At 32.2% G+C, this 20,573-nt stretch overlaps 1 protein-coding gene across 1 annotated transcript in view; it reads right to left on the bottom strand.

Annotated features, from left to right (window-relative positions):
* Window positions 1–16,105, bottom strand: part of LOC121371122 (stress-induced-phosphoprotein 1-like) — a 38,006-nt gene extending 21,901 nt beyond the window's left edge. The window contains exons 1-2 of the mRNA XM_041496786.1: window positions 15,953–16,105; window positions 604–813 (exon numbers count right to left, since the gene is read on the bottom strand). Coding sequence (XP_041352720.1) covers window positions 604–813; window positions 15,953–15,979 — 237 coding nt within the window. The 5' untranslated portion in view covers window positions 15,980–16,105. The remainder of the gene's footprint in view (window positions 1–603; window positions 814–15,952) is intronic.
* Window positions 16,106–20,573: the final 4,468 nt, after the last annotated feature.

Genomic DNA, 20,573 nt, shown 5'->3' with positions numbered 1-20,573 from the left:
CCAAGTTCACTGCAATATTATTATTATTATAACAATAAATTGGGCGAGCTGTGCATGACATTTTTGTTTGCAGAAAGCTAAACAACTTTCAATGTAAAAGTTAAATTTATTTGTTTGAATATTAGACTGGTAATGCATCTCACTATTTTTTTTATAATTTTTTTTAATGCAAAACACTGTACCGTTTATGAAATATGAATATGAAGTAAATTTACATTAAGATATGTTTATTATGTAAGAAACCAAAATGATGGGCTGGGAAGTGACTGTTACTAAATCTATGATTAAAAATATTCAAAATATACATAAATAATTTTATTTCGTCTTTACTTTCATCCATATTTAATCATTTTTTATATGAAAAAGATACCAGAGTGAACCATGTTTCAGAGATTGCTACACAGTTTTAAAACATAAAACAGTAGCTGATAATCACTTTTCAATAGACTAGAAATATTGCTAATCAAAACTTTGATAACAAAATGTACAACTGCTATCTGAAAACGTAAAGTAGTTATGTTATGTGATTCTAGCTCCTGAAGTTTTACCATTAATTAGTATTCAATCAATGAGATCTATGATATATAACATATATATATGTACCTTGCACCAGTCTGACTTTAACTTGATCGTCTGGTCAGCATCTCCTAGCGCCTCCAGGTATTTACCACACTTGGTGAGAGCCGCTGACCGATTGCTGTACAGAACGTGGTTTTTTAAGTCAAGATTGATAGCCTCTGAATACAACTTGATAGCCTCTTCGACATCACCACTTTCCAGACATTTGTTACCTTTCATCTTTAGCTCTTCTGCCTGGAGGTACAAACTTGTTTACTTATGTGGGCAATCAGTTGGAATCATTGACAATAATCAGACCGTACCAACTGATCAATGTTAAAATAAACAGTTGGTTAATAAAAATAAATCTTGCATAATAATTTATAAGTATTCAAATAATATATAAAAAAAAATATTTATTGTAATTTTCTCCAATTTGTTGCTGCTTTAACCATTCAAAGTAATTTTTAAAAATTATTATTATTATTTTTAAAGTAACAATATTAGTATTAAACTCTGTATTACACCATAATAAAAATGTGTGGAGTGTGTCATTAAATAAAACATTTCTTTTTTTTCTGATCACACACTACAAGAACTCAAATGATAAATTTTCATCATAATCACCATTGCTAAACTAACAATTAAAGGAGACCGGACACCAAATCATATATACGGTGTAATGAATTGTTTGCCGTCATAAACAACAACACGCAACTACCGTGCTCCCCTTATTGACTAAGTTAAGCGTGCCAGTCTTAGTTAGGGTGTTTTTTCGCCGATCTCCGATGTTTGCCGGGAACTGTCGACAATTGATGAGCTAGACCCGTGACGTCATCGATGAGAGGAAAACTAAAGAAGCTACCAAGCAGCATGGACGAACTTAGCGATTCGAGTGACGAAGAACTGTGTCCAGTTTGTGCTAATGGCATCAAACATTATCAGTTTGAACCACTTATCAGAGACTTTGTCCCTAATCCTGAAAATGTTGTCTTAGACGAAAATTTGGATGAATCAACTGCCGACGAAGACGAGGAAGCCACATGGTCATAGACTAGCATACAAGAATTTTTTTTAAACATAATTTTTTATGACATTTTTAATGTAAACTGAAGCAAATGGACCTAATTAGAAGAAAAGCACACAAAATGTAATATTTCATCATAAATCTTGTTCAGCATAGATGTAAATATGACACGTCAGTGGATATTCCAGAGGCCAATTTCGTAAATTTGCAAAAAGCGTCCCCTCCTTAGCAAAGCAAGATATAATAATTTAACAAAAAAACTTTACTCTCTCAACTAGTTACCCTCCAAGTTTTAATGTGTTTGGTTAAACCGTGTATTTTTAATTATTAAGAAAATGTGTTACCAGTCGGGTACAGAAACACAGAAATGTTGGAAAATATACTGTTGCCACATACTGACAATCACTTTACAACTAATGTCTTATCGGCAATATTATTATGTAGTTTTTGCATTTATTAATATAAAATACAACAGGCCCGTAGGAACTGGGGAGGGGCGGGCCTAGGGGCTTGTTCTCCATCACACACTCTAGGAAGAAAATGTATGTTTTAAATTTTCACTACTTTGCATAAATAAAGATATTAAGATAAAAAATCTAGTTTGTATCCCTCACTAGAGACTGTATTCCCCCCCCCCAACCCCACCCCACCCCCACACTTCCTTTTATCTTTAGGATTTTGTAATCATAATTTCAAGCCAACGTTTCAGGTAGTTTGCTCCACATACTGACATAAAACACATTTGTTATATATTGGAATAAAATAAAAATAATTACAATATATCCAGTGTTATTTTCTTTAATCATTCATGGAGGAAGAAGGAAGTCCTGATGAAAATATATTACAGGTCAAATATATTACAGGTAAAACAAAATAATATATGATGCTTATTCCATGTGGTAACTATTGTTAATTTTGCTTTAAATTACTAGATGCCAAAAGTGATTGATTATATTATTTTATGGTAACAGTCGAAAATTAGACGACCAATTGTTTCAACCTCTACCAAAGGTACCAGTTTTTCTGCCAGAAAATAATTTGAGGGTACGTAATAAAACAGGCCTGTAGGAACTGGGGTGTGTGTGCATGTGTGTGTGGAGAGGTGCCCCCCACTTGTGAGCTTTTCTTTATCACATTAATTTTTGCCATTGTAACCAAAATCTGATGTAGTTTATACCCATGACATACAGAAAGCATTGAAAAGTACAGTTTTATTATGCTTTAATAATCGACACTAGCTTTAAAATTATTTAACCATCATTCCTTCTGGCCAGACTACATATGTTGTTCCTGCCAAAGTGTTAGCATTTTAATTTTAATGACAATATACTGAATTGACGATAAACATTGTCAACTAACGTAATAATTCACGTTTTTGAAGGTGTTTTATTATGAGGTTAACAAACCAACTAGATCAAGAGACTTTAGTATGGAGTTGTTATGGGCTGTCGGTGAAAATTAATTTGGTAATTATAGGTGTTAATTTTAAGTTTTTATTTTCATATTGTAAATGTACCATAACCTGCTGTATTTAGTTGGGTGTAAAGCCCATTCGACGACAATAATGCGTCCATGTTTTAAAACAACTTTCGGGTGGGGGTTTTTTAATCGAAACCATGATGTTGGCTGTTTCTTGGGATGCATTGCTGTTACTGTTGCAGTTAACCATCATATAATTACGTCAACAGTATATAATAACACTAATTATCTTGTAAATTAAATTTCCGATAAACCTGGAGACAAAAAAAAACAAGACGACTAAAAGGCACAACCAAAGACTCAACACGTGTACCGGTATTGCTTGGCAACTCTCACCGATGATGTATTGCCTCGCTTTCGTTCAGATCTATGCATAATCCCGCCCACTTCTGTTTTTACCCCAAACCTAAGACGCGCAGCTGACCGGTGCCTCGCAGCGAGCCAGGCGTTAGAGTAATGCGGTCTTTGACGCTAACTTAATCCATTACACACTACATGTCTTTTGGTGTCCGGTCTCCTTTAACATATAAATCATTAGTGTACATGAACTCGATAGAAACACTGTCTTCTCTAGAAACAAAGCTTGAAACTGAATATTTATACTGAACATTTAATATTAATACAGGAAGCAGAGCATGCAATAACAAATCTAAAATTTTACTCGATGCCCACTGTACAGGCTTGGAACTTCACAATCATTTCACAAAAAACTGGGAACATTTATCTCACATTTAAAATAAAAAGTTAACCTAATGCAAAATAAAACACTATATAAAATTCACTAACATCTGTATTTGAAAGTAATAAAACATTAATAAGATGTGTACAATACAGGATGTATTTGGACTATTCCCTAATCAGATTTAGAACACATCTGGGTGTCTTGCTGTAGCCAAGTTCACACTCCAGGATTGTGACAACTATATGTAAACTGTTAAAAATCTTTTCAGACTGAAATTAAAAAGAATAATTTGCAATTAGAAAGATGTTCTACACAATCTAATGGTGAAACTGAAAAACAATAAAACATCAATTGATATACTACATTAGAAATGGATCATCATTCTTTGCTGTTAGCAATTTATATTTAAATTTAAGCATTTTGTGTAAATTTTGAAGTGCTCAGTGTAAAAATTTACACCGGGAAAATTTATTTTTTAAATTAACATCTTGCACAACTGATAATACATATATTGTACTGTCAAACTTATCTTAAGCGGTCAGACAAGGGAATACGAAAATCCACCACTTAAAGACAGGTGGCCACTAATTGCAGGTTGCCACATATACAGTCTTTAATCTGTATGTAGTTGTTGTTTAAAAAAAATTACCATCTGTACTGCTAATAAATGAATGTGTTCTCTATAAATCAACTTTCGACATGTCGCCTCCTTCAGAAATAATGTGTAACTGGAATATATTAATTTAACTGTTCTTAATAAGTTTGTTTTCCTTCTCCATTTAAGTATTTAATTACTATTTCATACTGTGCATCGTAAGTGCATTTACAGGAGAGTTCAAGCTTAGCTTACCCAGAGGCAATTAAATGCATTCCAGAGTCATACTTTCTTAATTGATACACAGTAGAGATGTCGGGACTAAATGGGTCCTAACATTTCTGAAGGTTTGAAGACTGCATTATTGTTGCATGTTGTTGCTGTTGTTAAAAACATCCCTTTTATATCATAGTAAATATTTACTGTGGCCGCTTAATACAGGTATTTTAGCAATTGGGTTCTGATTAGGTGGCCGCATTAGACAGGTGGCTGTTGAGTACAGGTGGCCGCTAGGACAGGTTTGACTGTACTAATACTTAGATAAATTAGACTTTTCCTGTTACATGTTAATGACATTATATGCATCATCATCATCAGTAAAAATACCATACCATTGCATACCAAAGTACAAATATATTTAGTTAGTGTAATGTTCTTAGAAATCTGTTTCCGTATTCCAGATTTTATGTGTGGTGCAAATCCATTTCGAAATATGAATCTTGTTTTTAGGGGACCCATAATAAAAATGAAAACACCATTGGAAAAAATATGATAGTTAAGATTAACAAATGAATGAATGAAAAATCAGCATGAATAAAATAATTAAAATTTGTTTTTAATGTTAATTAAAGGGGATCATTTTCCATTTTGGCTAATTAAGATTTTTTCTCCCATTTCTCTGTCCAAAGTTTCAGTTTAATGTCATGCTGTAATCTTATAACATTGCACAATACTCTCAAAAGATCTACAAATATGTTTCAGAATGTAAAATACATTATCTGAAAAATGTGTCACAAGATTCATTAAAGCTTATGATTGGCCTCAAACATAAAAATGGACTGTACTGGAAATAAAATGTGTGATAAACCACTAAAATCAAATGTCTTATTTTTATGCTGGTAGTATGTTCATGGCAAATGATCCCCGCAAACCAATAAATAGTTAACAAGTTGATATAGTACAACAGGGGTGCAGAAAGTACTTGCCCAATCGCCAAAAGAGAGTAAAAATTTTAACAGACCAGTTAAATTATTCATACTACTACCAGTCCGACTGGCGATGTATCTTTTTCTGACTGACTGTAATTTTTTTGTTTGTTGGGTTTCTTTCCATCAAATCTGTGACTCAACATCAGCCATGTCAGAATTTCAAACCATTGAAATAAATAATTTAGATTTATGGACAAAATATACAATAATACATGTACTGCATTAACAATACATGACTTCAGAGTTCCGAATTGCACAAACACGACATTCTGGAAACTGAGCTAGAAATAGCTTATTTATGTTGAAAGCATGTTACCAATAGTTTTGAATAGATCAATCTGTTAAATATTTGCAAGATGTAACTTAAATTTTGTAAATCTATATGAAAGATATGTCAAAAACTTTGTCTTTTTCAGAATATTTCAAAATTTATTATTTTGGCAATCAAGCTTTGGGGCTTGATTTCATTTGCCTCATTAATATAGCTTTTGTCAAATATTTATCTACCTATCATTTGAAGTGAAGACAGTGTATATTAATTATAATATTGTTAAACAATAATATATTGTTCTACAAGCTGGCAGACTAGTAAATTTCAGTTGGTTCTGGTTTGACGGGCTATTGAAATACTTTCCATTTCTGCATCCTTGTGCAAGATTCAGTGAAAAATAGAACAAACATGTATAAAAAGATTTTACAAGTAATCCTGCGACAATTTCAAGCTAACGTCTTTCTGCAGATAGCATACAAAATGAAGTTGTGAATATCGTAACAGTAATTATCAGTTGACAAAAATGTGGATAAATCATTATTTTCAATATTCAAATTAATAATATGCCCCAATTTTGAAAAGCAAAATATCTACCTGAACATGAACCAATAATAAAGATTGTTAAAAGAAAGTAAAAACAACAAACCCACAATACATGTAGCTGTGAATCTTACCCCAAAAATACTCCAAATTGGCTTTCACCCACCCACACACACACAACACACCTAAATAATTTCCAGATCAGTTTTAAATCAAATCATTGAAACACTCAAAATAATTATTAAATATATCAAGCAAAGTTGGCCAATGCTACAGATCTCTGAGAACTGACAATTTGCTAAATTTGTGTAAAAATCATTTACGGATTATACAATTTAAACAAAATTCAGGAAAACTAATTTCATTTTGGACAACCCATTATCACCATGTAAATAATGTCACAAGTTCAGAAAAATTCATTTCATTTTGTATAACACACTATCAATGTGTAAATAATGTCACAAATTAAAGAAAATTCATTTCATTTTGTATAACCCATTATTACCATATAAATAATGTCTAAAATTTAATGTGCAAGCACAAAATGGGTTATGCAAACTAAAATTGTGCAATGTTATGGGCAAACAAAATGATTATTTGCAAATTCTCTCATAGATCAAGAATAAAACAATGTGATTAACGTTTACAAATATATAACCATACCTACCTGTGGAAATAAGTACAAAATATAATTACAATTTCAATACATATACTGACAGAACTATTTTAACAAAAACATATTTGTAAGGAACTATATTAATTATCCAACCAGAGACCAACATATATAGCAAAAAACATTTATTACATCCATGCAAATAAAAAGAAATACACTAGATGATACATGTAAATGCAAAAGATAATGATATGTATTGACTTTAACAACATTGTTAAATATTAAATTTCAGTTAGTACACATTGTGTTTGGAAATGCTTTAATTTTACAGTGTAAGTATATATACAAAACTGTTAGTCTTTGTATTTTAAAATTAAAATCTTATATAAAGTAGTAAAGCAGTGTTTCTGCCAGAAAGAAATTTTTGGGTATGGCACTATGCAATTGAATGCAACCACCATCAACAAGTGGTATGGGGGTCTCCTCCAGAAAAAAAATGGGTTAAGTTTGGGGTTAGGGTTAAGAAAATCATACAGTAATGGAAGAGTCATTCATTTTGTAAAAAGGTTAACTTAAAAAAATTAAATCCCCAAAAATATTTGGGTAGGGCACCATACCCATTTTACCTGCTGGCAGAAACCCTGTAAAGGTACATGATATAACCCACCTTTAAATTTTATTTTTACGACGATGTAACCAAAAACACAAAGAGAAGAGACTGAACAGGCAACAGTAAAAGGCAATTTAGTGGCTATCATCTAAAAACAGTAAAGGCCGATTTCACGTAAAACACATGTGATTTTAAATGTGTGTGGCAAACAGTTGGACTTTCCTTAAACCCTGTCAGTTGTAACAACTAATTGTTTGTGAAAATTATTATTTCATATGAACACTTTCTAGCTGTGATTCAAACCCAACAATTTGGGACCACAAACTCACTACACCATAGAAAAAGTTCAAACGAAAGCTTTTGGTCATTTGTCACAATGAACAGAATGCTGTCTAAATATTGATTGTGCAAACTCAATCTGTACTGAATATGATGGAATCATGTTTTGTATTTATAATTAAAAACATCTTACATGAGTAATATGCCCTTAGTTTAATATAACACTGTGGGGTCAGGGTTTTATTTCTCACATTTGACTTGATGCCTATGGCTTTGCTTTTGGGAATAGGAGTGTTGTTTTACCAAACAATTGGGAATTTTCAGTTCCATTTCAAAAATATCTCATTAAAGCTAAGTCAAATTAATACATTTATTTTGCATCAAGAAATCTTATAGGGGAGGGAAGGCTTTTTTGTTAAAGAGTTACAGATCATTTTTAAAATATATCTTTATATAATAATAAAAAATGGCAATTATTTATATTCAGATTTGGAATGTTTTACTCCAAAATTGGGAATAATCGTGGGGAATGGTGCCGAATATCGGAGTCTAGAAACAGCTGATAAAACCCTGGGTGTGTATGTTAATGTAACAATTAATACTGTATTTCATATTAAAAGGGTACAATATTTCAGGCAGACCACTGTTCGGTTCGCATTTCATTTATGTAATTTTACATTTACATGAACTGACAAACAGTTAAGATGACTAAGCTACTAGTACCATTACACATTTTAAAACTACATGTAAATGTTGCAAACTTTTATAAGTGTACTCATTTCAATGAAAGTTTGACATTACTGATTAGGTTACACAAATATAATTCAGAAGCACATATCCAACCAATTGGTTATGTAGGCAAAAGTCACAAAATCCAATCACTGGTTATCCGAAATTTTGAAATATTGTCCCCTGTATTAATAATGAGTAATGATATTTTTGCATTGGAACACAATAAAAATGTATATTTTTTATTAATGCGTCTTGAAAAGCTAAGACTGCAAACAAGAAATGCTATTGCTACATGTAATTTGTTTTCACTAATTTTACCAGTTTTTTCTCAGATCAGTTAAACAAAATAAACAAAAGGATACGACTTTTGTGAGGAAAGTCACATCTGTGGAAGCTAGCTAAGTTTGTTAAAGGAGTTGGTAAGGCTTGAAATTGACAGGGGGCTGGCAGCAAATATCTTACAAAATACTTTCTGATAATCAAAGTTAAAGTTTGTTTTGTTTAACAATACAACTAGAGCTTGATTACTCATCAGCTATTGGATGTCAAACATTTAGTAATCAGAGGAAACCTGCTACATTTTTCCAACAGCAGCTGTGGTGCACTGGTTGGAATGAGGAAAAAACTCCAATCCGTTGAATGGATCCACTGAGGTGGTTTGATCCTGTGACGCAAGCACCTCAGGTGAGCGCTCAACTAAGCTAAATCCCACCCTCTTGAGTCTTCTGATAATCAACTTCACAAGCAACTTTTGCTTTTCATCTTAATTTTGACAGCTCTCTAAATATATCTAAAATTCCAGATTTTCAGAAGTGATAACACAAATCTTAGTTATGTTTTTATCCACATTTGTCAAGTCTTTCACATTAATATTGAGACTGATGTTTAGAACTGCTTCTCAATTTCTAACATTTTTAATCCGACATTTAAGTATGTTTCGTCCCAGCTGTCAAAATTTTAAAAAGTAAAGATGTGTTATAAAATGGATCAATGATATGGTGAAATGAAAATAAAGAAAGAATCAAACAAAGAAAATAAATTAAATAAATTAAATAAATACATGTAAATAATAATTAAAATTTTTAACCTTCGTAAATACCAGATATTTCAAATGAAGTTGTATGTGACTGATATAAATGATAGTGAAAAGTAAATAAAAGAAAGAAAGATAATAAAAGAAATAAATAAAATAATAAATAAAATCACGACGCTACATGCAAATATATTTGTTTTAAAATTTCTTAAAAATCAGATATTATTTCAGGTGAAGTTGTATGTATCTGATATAAATAATAGTGAAAATAAAATAAGATAAATAAATACATAAATAATTTGTGGATAGGGGATGCAGTCGATTCGTCCACTGGACAATTCGTCCACCGAGGAACTCGAGATGATTCGTCCACTACACAAAATCAGTTCCGGACGATTCGTCCACTGGGTTTTTATTTCCCCAGTACATTTCATCCACGGCCTCAAAAATTATTAGATACATTGTTGTTTTTTTTAGGGGGAAGGGGAGGCATATTTTATTAAATTTTAAATACTGATACATTTGGAGAATTAAACATCACTGGAAATCTGCATGAATATTTAACTATAATTTTAAATGTTAAAAGTAGCAAACACATTCCATTAAAATTAATTTTTATTGTTTGAATCTTTTAATTTTGCCTTGACAGGTGGATCCAGAGCCTTTGTCTAAATTAATGTTTCACTGCTTTTGGTCTTAAACCATTCCGATGTAAACAACATATCACTACACACAAGTAACTAATTTATTCACTGGACAGCAAAAAGTAAAATCGTTGAGGCATGTTTAATCCCCCACCACACATACAGAAACAAAAGATCATGTGGTCCATGACTGCAGCTGTTCACTGTATATAGTATGGTCATGTGACAATAGTGGGAGTAATTATTGGCCTGAAATTCATGTTGTTTTTTCAGTCAGTAATGTTAATAATGAGCTTAATTTATTTATTTATTTATTTAATGCACCATCCCAACAAAACAATAATATTAAAAATATAATACTCGTTTGAAGAAAAAACACCGTTTTGTATCTTAAATTAGCTATATGAAAGACTGGTCCCAGCACAGGTCAAACAAAGATGGCGGACAGTTGGAAAGAATACGTTTTTACCATTGAAATGACAATAAAACAAGTAATTTTTTAGTATTATTCATCAAAGTTATAATGCATTCAAGAACAAAAAACTGCATAATATTGCATCAGTGTTCTCCATTTAAGCGGGGCGCCCTGCCCCGCTATTCCATTTTGCTGCCCTCCTTTCATGTTCCCCGCCCTCCTTTATTTTTGAGCGCCCATCTTTATTTTCAACACCTATCTCTGCTATTTCCAAATGCACTTTTATCCACACAAAAAACAACGATCAGTCTGCACACTGGACATCAAAGGAAACAAGCCGTGTTGTGTATGAAAAAGCAATTGACAAACATTTATAACAGTTACCGTAACGTAATTTAACAGTATTTTTAACAGCCTCTATTTTGTCCAATATCGGTATTCATTTGTATGTTTGATAGACACAATAAAAGTTATATTTTATGTAAGCAATGAAAACATTTTATTATTTACGGATTCGGCAATCTCTGATTGAAAAAAACCCCTCTTATTTGGCGCCAAATTTGTCACGTGATCAGAACAGTCATTCTGTCTTTTGTTTCCACTAACTATCGTTTGATATTTTGTCCTCAGTTGCAGATATAATTGGTTAAAACTGATGATTTTTACTTTCTGTTATTCTGTTTATTCAGCAGTTCTTTATAAAATATTGTAAACTTTTCATTTTGAGGGGATATGAATGCTTATAAAAACAACGGAAGTGGTAGTGTTTATCATTAAAATCATTTATCTTGAGTGCCAAATAATATATACATCGTCTTTACAAAAACGAAACTATAATACTTTTTCACAGCGATCGATTCATTCGATGAAGATGGAAATAACAAAAATGTATCTGACATTAGGAAATCACTTTACAAACATCTTTATTGTTTTTCGTATATCTTGAAATCTTTATTAAAAATAATAATATTATTATTAAAAGTTTGATCAGTCCAGCAAAACCGGAACTGCCCATGAATGTCAGATGGATATCATCTTCGGTTCAATTAAAAGACGAGGTTTTTTTTTATAAACCCCTTTGCACTTTTTTATAGGCAAATAAAGGAGTATGTCTTTTTTCAAAGTCTACCAACACACAACAATATGGTAACCAAACTACTCCCCCCACCCCTTTTTTTTGAAGGGTGTGGTACCGAGCGGCTGCCCTCCTTTAATTTTCAGCCAACAAGAACACTGTTGCATGATGGGGTGTTTTATTTATACTGTGCACAAATTATTGTTACATAATCTGTGAAAGGCTTAGGGTCTGATCAAAATTTATAAGTCACGGTCGGGAGTATTTTCGATCGGAATTTTATGCTCCAATTTGTTGCCTCCGAATATAAGCCGACTCTTCTTTTGGAAAGTGTTTCTAGACTTCAAAAGTCGGCTAATACACGGTAGTCTCGATACCATCCAATTTGGCACAGGACATTACTCTTTGCCGCACATGCGCAATGGGAATGTGAAAGAGGTCTATTTCCCTAGTATTAATTTAAAACAATCCAACGTCGCTAATTTCCATAAGTTTTTATTGAGACGAAATTGTCCGCAGATCCAGAACTACAATGTATGCAAACTCCTGTGCACTTTTTTTTTTTAAATCAATCTTTGCAGGTTTTTTTTTATCACTTTCAGTACAAGCAAAAAATTAAATAAAAATAATAACTAGTTAAAAACTATTATATATTATGTGCATGTACCGTATATCTTCGCCTGTAAGTCGATCTCGGCTATAAGTCGAGTCCCTAATTTCAAGCCCTGAAAACGTATTTTTTTATTGACCCGTTTATAAGTCGACCCATGAAAAACAACTTATAAATATTGAAGTATTTCTTATTTTCAGCACATGAGAACAATAATGTACAATATTTGAACAAAAGAAAATTATTTTACAAACTTCGGTTTTAACGTTTTGTACATCGCAAACAAGTAACATAGCATCAAAACGAAATATTCCCTTAGTAGATAGTGAAAGCTGTTTGGCTGTTACCGTATGGCACTGTACAGCATGGTTTTGTGCACAGACAACAACTTTATTTATAAACACTGACAACAGATCACTATAATAAAACTGAAAGTATCAGTTAATCACATGTTTTGTCGCCATATTAATACATGTAAGGAGGATAACTCTGGAAAGTACACTGGTTTTTATGTATGTCCCTATTGCTTTAGTGAACTGCAGAAATCAGTCTAAGCTGTTTTAAGGGAAAGCTCAGTAATATTCATGAAGATAATCACCGACAAAACATTGTTTGAACAACCATTAATGCCAGTGACCAGATTTCAAAATAAACTCAGGCAACATGTAGTTAGTATTGTTTACATTTTTGCTATTAGTGATGACTGTTATTTTAACTAAGTGGACTGTTCTCTTGGCATGTGAGTGAGATCGCACGCCTTTTTGCGTAACCAAAACCGTTCTATTGCCAAAAAAAAAAAAGGTTATAAAAAAATAAATGCGTCAAATTAACATATTTGAGTATAAATACAGGGCATACTTCAACAATAACACTTGTAAAATAATCCCCAAAACGGTAATATTTTTGGGTGAAATTTTTTTACCCTCTTATAAGTCGACCCCCCAAGTTATAAAATAATTTTTGGGTGAAAATTTTTTGACTTATAAGCGAAGATATACGGTACTTGTGCTTGCTTATCTTTTTTTTAAATCAGTGATACCTTTTTATGTAACTTGTGTTGAGTTAAATAATTGACAGTAGGCCTACATATTACGTATTTGTGCTTATATAGAGTAATCCATACTTAAAAAAAAAAAAAAAAAAAAAAAAAAAAAAATTATATATATATATATATATATAGAGGCTATTTCATGGGTTTTTTCGAATACGATTTTTATGTCAACGAGTGATGTGTGAAAATATGGTTTTCACACATCACTCGTTGACATAAAAAATCGTATTCGGAAAAACACCATGAAATGGTCTATTTATTATATACAGATTTCCTAATTTTTGACAATAGCTTTCGCTTTTTCGTAATATCTTTCGCTTATCCTATCGAAAACACGTAACGTCATGATATATTTCTTCCTATGGAACTTTGCCAGAATATTTACTTGACCAGAGACTTTTAAAAAGAAATTTGAATAAAAATTATCTTTATTAACATTTATTTAACAATACTGCAGTGCAAACATACCTGACAATGCGATCCTCTAAAAACTCCCACAAAAACAAAACGAGTCGAACGCCGTTAAATTATTACACTCACACTCGATGACACTACATTGTATCATCATTATGCAGCTTCGTATTCAATTCGTTTTATATATTTTGTTGTAATTGCACTTCGTATCCCTTTTTTATAGGTGCAGTTGTTTAAATTACATTTTTTATTTTTTACAATCGGTCAGATACATTGTTAATCATCAAATTTAAATATGAAGAAACAAGACAAAGGGAGATAATTTAATCATGCACTTTTACAAAAAAGTAAATACGATTTCTATATTTTCACTGTAGGTAAAATACAGTGAAAATATGACTTTTCACAGGATATGACTTTTATGGTTTCCGTAGATCTATATATTTCATTGCTATGTATATAATATATATATATACTTCTTATACCTTTTTATGTAACTTGTGTTGAGTTAAATAATCGACAGTAGGCCTACATATTACGTATTTGTGCTTGTATAGAGTAATCCATACTTAAAAAAATAAATAAATATATATATGCTCATCAAAAAAATAAAAAATACTTCTTATCAATAATAAACATAATAGAAATACGTCTTGACATATATTTTTCTTTTAGACTTCTGTGATGTGTACATGACACCCATATATTATGTACTCCAGAATGCATCTAAAGACAACTGAATTAAAAAAAAATACAGAAGACTATCCCTAGCATTCTCGCCCCCAAATTATTTTGCCATTCCTCTGAACTCAAATCCTGGAGGACACATTGCCCAAGTATCCCAGATTCAACACGGTAACATGGCATGGTAAAAATGCAATTTTTGTTTTCTAGTCAAGCTATAATTTTATATTTACAATTACTTTACAATACAAATGACCATTAAAAATAAAATGTCTTGCTCTTAAAATAGTTTATAACACTGTATGTATGATATACTTGTACTACTTGTGAAAAGTATCGCAAATAAATCAACTGCGAATAAATCGAACTGTAAACCAAAAACCGAAAACCTGAACTGTCCCATGGATCCCTAAGAGTCAGCAATAACAATTCAAGGCTATTTGTTTTGCTTGTCCAGAATGCATTAGTTTTATGTACGATTCCCATTAATTAATAGGTACGGTTATAGAATATGTCCGCCACATAAATACAACCATTTACTATACACTAAATAATGAATATGTAATTTTTGATAATTTTAACTACTCTGACGATTACTAAAATAAAGCCAATAACTCGAGTTAATTTCTGTTTTATTTTAGGAACTTTGCCTTATTTTGTGTTTTATTTCAGGAACGGTTAGGGTTTAGTTTGCTTTAGGAACATAGGGTCGAGTGATTTTCTGTTTTACTTTATTTTAATTTAGGAACTTTGTCGGTCGATTGTTACAGAGGAGTGTTGATAGCCTACACGGCTACGAGTGATTAGGGTTAGCAAGGGGGGCTGGCCCCCCCAATAAGTCTTAATGACCATATTTTTTAATTATTATTTTTTTCTAAATAAATTATTTTATTTTATTTCTTTTTCCCCCGCAAAAACCCATGCCCCACTTTTTTTTTAAATCCCCACCAAAAAATCCCTCTTTTTACAGAAGGATTAGTGGCGGACAGATTCTATAACCGCTCCAATTAATACAATGTTTTCATTCTAATATATGCATGTCGAAATATGGATTTCAAGTAAAATTATTGTGACCATACGAAGCGAAAAGTGATTGTTGTCATCTTAACTCAATGCTGGAATATAAACTTTTGAGTGAGAAAATTCATACACTACAAAAATAAGACGGTGTTTCAAACAATAATTCTGCCTCTTATTTTTATATTTTGATTTTTTTCTTCAAAAAAATCTTTATTTACAGACAAAAATGTGGCTATTTTATTATTTGGCCATACAGCATCGTGATATGAATATGCAAGTTAACTTCCAAGTTGACGTGATCATGATGATGATACTGAAACATGATTTACATCGAACAGAAAAACTTAACTCATATTACAAAAAAATAATAAAATATTGTGCAATATTCACAACAAAACATATAAATTAGTACCTTCTTCTTATTTTCTTCCGACATCATATATTATTTGTACAAACCAGTAGGCTACCCAAACAACAAACTAATTATTACAATATTCGAGAACTTTCCTAGATTGGTTCTAGATGGTAACGCTCGGTGACGAAGACCAGTCCAATCGGAACACTTCGGTCGTTTACGCCGGATGCAGGAAGCGTAATATTCGTAGGTTCTGTTGCACTAAATCAATTCTCATTGCCAATAATGTTACCATTTGCTAATGAAACTAATAGGCATATGCACGTTCCGTACCTAATCGATGTATTGACTCGTCGCTTACATATTAACCCACTTGAACATTACAACATTATAAAACAAGCGGTAAGCCTACTTTCCATGTAACTTACGTGTCTCAATTTGGGGTTTCAGATGGCATTTAAGAAATGTAAAGAATGCTTTTATTAGCAACACTCATTTTCCCAGAAAATTGCAGATCCTTTCTCTTAATGGTCCCTTTTATTGTTTTCAATCTCTAGCGTAATCTTATAATAAGTGTACAGTAAATTAAAGTAGGCCTATATTAAAGGTGCGTTCTCATAGTTACAAACCGTGAAACTCAATCTAATTAAAATTAGCTCCACTATTACATGTGGATCTAACACCAGCCAGTTGGAGCTCATGTCCACCAATCAAAACCTTACTTGCAAAATCCTGCCAGTGATTTAAAAATAATTTGAAAACATTCCGAATTATCCTGAGGGTATACGACATGTTTCGTGTGAATTACGAATGCCTTAAAATATGTTTTATTTTATAAAATAAATAATTTGTAATGTAAAACTGAAGACTGATAGATAACCCACCCCGTACGTACTGGTATGGTTCGCTGTACTGCGGCCACTAAAATAGACTCGCCCGATATTTTTAGAATTTGTATGCTCCCAAATAACGTTATAAAAGGCGAAGTGTGATTGGTCAATATTTAAATTATTATTTACAGACGAAATGTTACCTGGACATTGGGGACTACGCAGTGTTGTTAGCAATCCGATTAAAATTAGTTCTACTGGTCTAAATATGGCATTCGTAATTCACATGAAACATATCGTATACCCTCAGGATAATTCGGAATGTTTTCAAATTATTTTTAAATCACTGACAGGATTCTGCAAGTAAGGTTTTGATTGGTGGACATGAGCTCCAACTGGCTGGTGTTAGATCCACATGTAATAGTGGAGCTAATTTTAATCAGATTGCGTGAAACTGAACTGTATATTTCGCTAAACTTTGAGAATGTACGATTACTGTTGCAGTTTGACAGGTTTGGAAAAAATCCATGCGTCTGTAAATTTAAAAAGAAAAAAAGAAATAATGCCCAGACACAGTAATTCTTTGCAGTCGACTACTATTACCGAACAGATCTGCACCTGAATTTGAAGAGAAATCACTCTAACATGTGCAGATTTTTTTATTATCACTGTAAACCATATGTTGGATAAACTTATAATGTTTCACTGGAACAACGCAACACGTCTGTCATTTGCACATCAGACATGATGTTTTTAATTTAATTAAATTGTATAACTTTCATGATAACTATAGTAAACTAGTTTTCTTTTAATGTAATGCTAAATGATGCCGAAACTCCAGGAACCTTAAACAATCATCAAAGAAATAGAAATGAATCGGTTCAGATATTATGTACCTACCCTCTCAAAAAACCCAACCACCCAAAAAACAAAACAAATCAACGCAAAGCATATACACGCACGTAAGCAATCAACTGAAGTAAGCACGTACCCCCCCCCCCCCCCCCCCCCCCCCCGCATACAATGCCAATGCCATTTCTCTATTTAGTATAATGAAACAAAAGCCATGGGTTTAACATTTTGAATAACTGCTTTCAGTCTGTCTGAGAATGCGTCAACCTATACACGTGTGTCTTCTTCACATACCTAATGAGGGTCGGGGAGACTGCCCTCCGAAAAATACGCAAAAGTGTATTTTTGTCCTTTCTTTTCTAAATGGAGAAAATCTCAGTGTCCTGATTTGTTTTACTGCCACACCAACTTGATATTTCAGGTTACATACTACATCTTTTTTCTTAATATTACCTAGTACTATGAGACGCTTGGCTCAAAAGCACTGCTTAAAAAGAAGAATATCAGTTGTTTTTAAAATACATCCTGAGTCATGACCAAACCGAATGGCTAATTGACGAATGAATCTTACAAGCTATATATTTAAATTCTCTACATTCAGATTTGAAAAAATACCTCAAAGAGCAAATTAATGAGTGATTTCTTTCAAAGTGGGTATTTTATGACGAAATCTGTTGGGTCTATAGGCCTATGTATATTTAAAACTATAATATCTAGAGAGTAAGTATGCTACCACATTCCATGTGTTCGAAATGCAGTGTTATTTTTATTAAAAAGTATTTATAGTTGTACACATGGTATATGCTGTTATTTCTTACACAACAGCAAAATGAGGCGTTGCATTGGCCAAAGGGTACGTAAGTATTAGACAGACTCGTACTAAACTCTTGTGGTCGACCTATGATGATTTGTGTGCTTGTCAGTCAACTTCTTATTGTATTATAAACACTGGCAGTCTTACATTTTTTTTTCTCGATATTATACAGAAATTGCTGTGATATACTTTGAAATACATGCACAAATGAAAGAAGATGTATCTTCGTAAAGGACAACAACCATTTAGCGGAATGGAAGAAGGAAATGTATTATTTAACGACGCACTCAAAACATTTTATTTACGGTTATATGGCGTCGGACATATTGTTAAGAACCACACATATATTGAGAGAGGAAACCCGCTGTCGCCACTTTATGGGCTACTCTTTTCGATTAACAGCAAGGGATCTTTTATATGCACATCTCACAGACAGGACAGTACATACCACGGCCTTTGTTACACTAGTTGTTGGCTGGAACGAGAAATAGCCCAAATTGACCAACTGACGGGGATCGATCCTAGAGCGCTCGCAACAGAATGGATGTCTGTTGTTGTTTTGGTTGTTTTTCATAAAAATTGCAAAGCCAAAATAATTACGATCAAACACTTTATTCATAATTGTACACATAAAAGGTTAAGGAACACACATATCAAAGGTAACACAGGTACAACATACAAGGTTTACTAGAGTGAAAACTGCGTTATTAGTTATAAACAGTGAGACTTCATTATTCAAACTATCACTCAAATCACCGTCACTGTTAGCGGGGTTGAGACACAATTCTCAGTGATAACCATTCATCATTAAAACTGATAATATATTGTGGTATCTTGGTTGTTCTGATTCGTCTCATGACGATCACTGCATTACTTACCTCTCCCCGTTTTCAGAAAACTTTATCTACTAGCATGTACAGCAGCAAAGATAAATGTGTTTGAAACTCTTAATGTTGGCGGGTTAAAAACCATAACAGAATTTATCACTGAAAGTATACCTGTTAATACAGTATCTAAACAAACAACAGACATAAACACTTGAAGAAGTTGACTTATAGTTGAAAAGTTTAATTTTTTATTAACGACACCATACATACTTTATTTCAAGCATACTATAACACTTGGCAGGTGTGATTACGATAACCAGTTATAGGAATACAATCAAGAATGCGATTTCGTTTGGTCTGTTTCACATATTTCTGTGTTCATATGGTAGTTAAAGAAAACTTAAATTTTTCATCTATAAAAGGCAAACATTTTGATGTGTATTTTGTCTGTTATTTATAAAGATTAATACTAATAGGACATCATAATGCCAATACAGTTTTACGAAGTAAATTCAGAGATGTTTATGAATCGAATGTAACAAGCCAAAACGGTGTGGATATTATTTTGATCAGGACCTCGGTCACGAAGAGCAATTTCACTTCACGGCTTCTTTTATAACCAACGCTGAAGTGACCAGATCAAATGGAGAACTCATTGTATTATTGTTAGGTCTCAAAGCTTTCACGGTCCTTACAAACCACTATTTTTGAGGTTTTCAACATTCCACAAATAGGTAGTTAGTCATGACGAAGAATAATTAGGCTACTACAATTACACAATGTTTACACGAAAAATTAATGAGAAACTATACTAAACGAAACCTATGACTAATTACTAGAATATAATGAATCCAATATGGGACATCTAACAAATGCTTAACATAATTTTACATATTTTCTAAATAAATGAGAAGAAAAAATCTTCTGCCAATACCCAGTATGTGCTTTAAAACATAAGCATTAGCTGTTTAAACAACAACAGTGAAATTGTAATACCCGATAGAGGTTATAAACATCCACATAGTATATGGTAAATATACAGAGTAAAAACGTAAAAAAGAAAAACGAAAAAATATATATACATATATAATTATATACAATCATAATATGTCGAAAACAATATTGTGCATTAATGAACAAAAAATGTATAAAGAATAGAAAAAAAGCAAAAACAGAACATAATCAACAAAACATGAGAAACTTGTGCAGCGAAACTGCATTAATAATGTGCAAAAATTAACACCGACTTATGAAACTGTTTTAATAAGCAAAATAAAAATACATATTTCAGTGAATGAAATACGATGCAGTAAACGTTAAGCGATCTTGTTCTAGAGAAAAGTTCCCTGTTTTGC

The sequence above is a fragment of the Gigantopelta aegis genome, chromosome 4 (genome assembly GCF_016097555.1).
Source record: "Gigantopelta aegis isolate Gae_Host chromosome 4, Gae_host_genome, whole genome shotgun sequence".
Classification (NCBI taxonomy): domain Eukaryota; kingdom Metazoa; phylum Mollusca; class Gastropoda; order Neomphalida; family Peltospiridae; genus Gigantopelta; species Gigantopelta aegis.
Note: the sequence above shows the minus strand (reverse complement) of the source record. Positions and strands in the feature narration are given on the sequence as shown.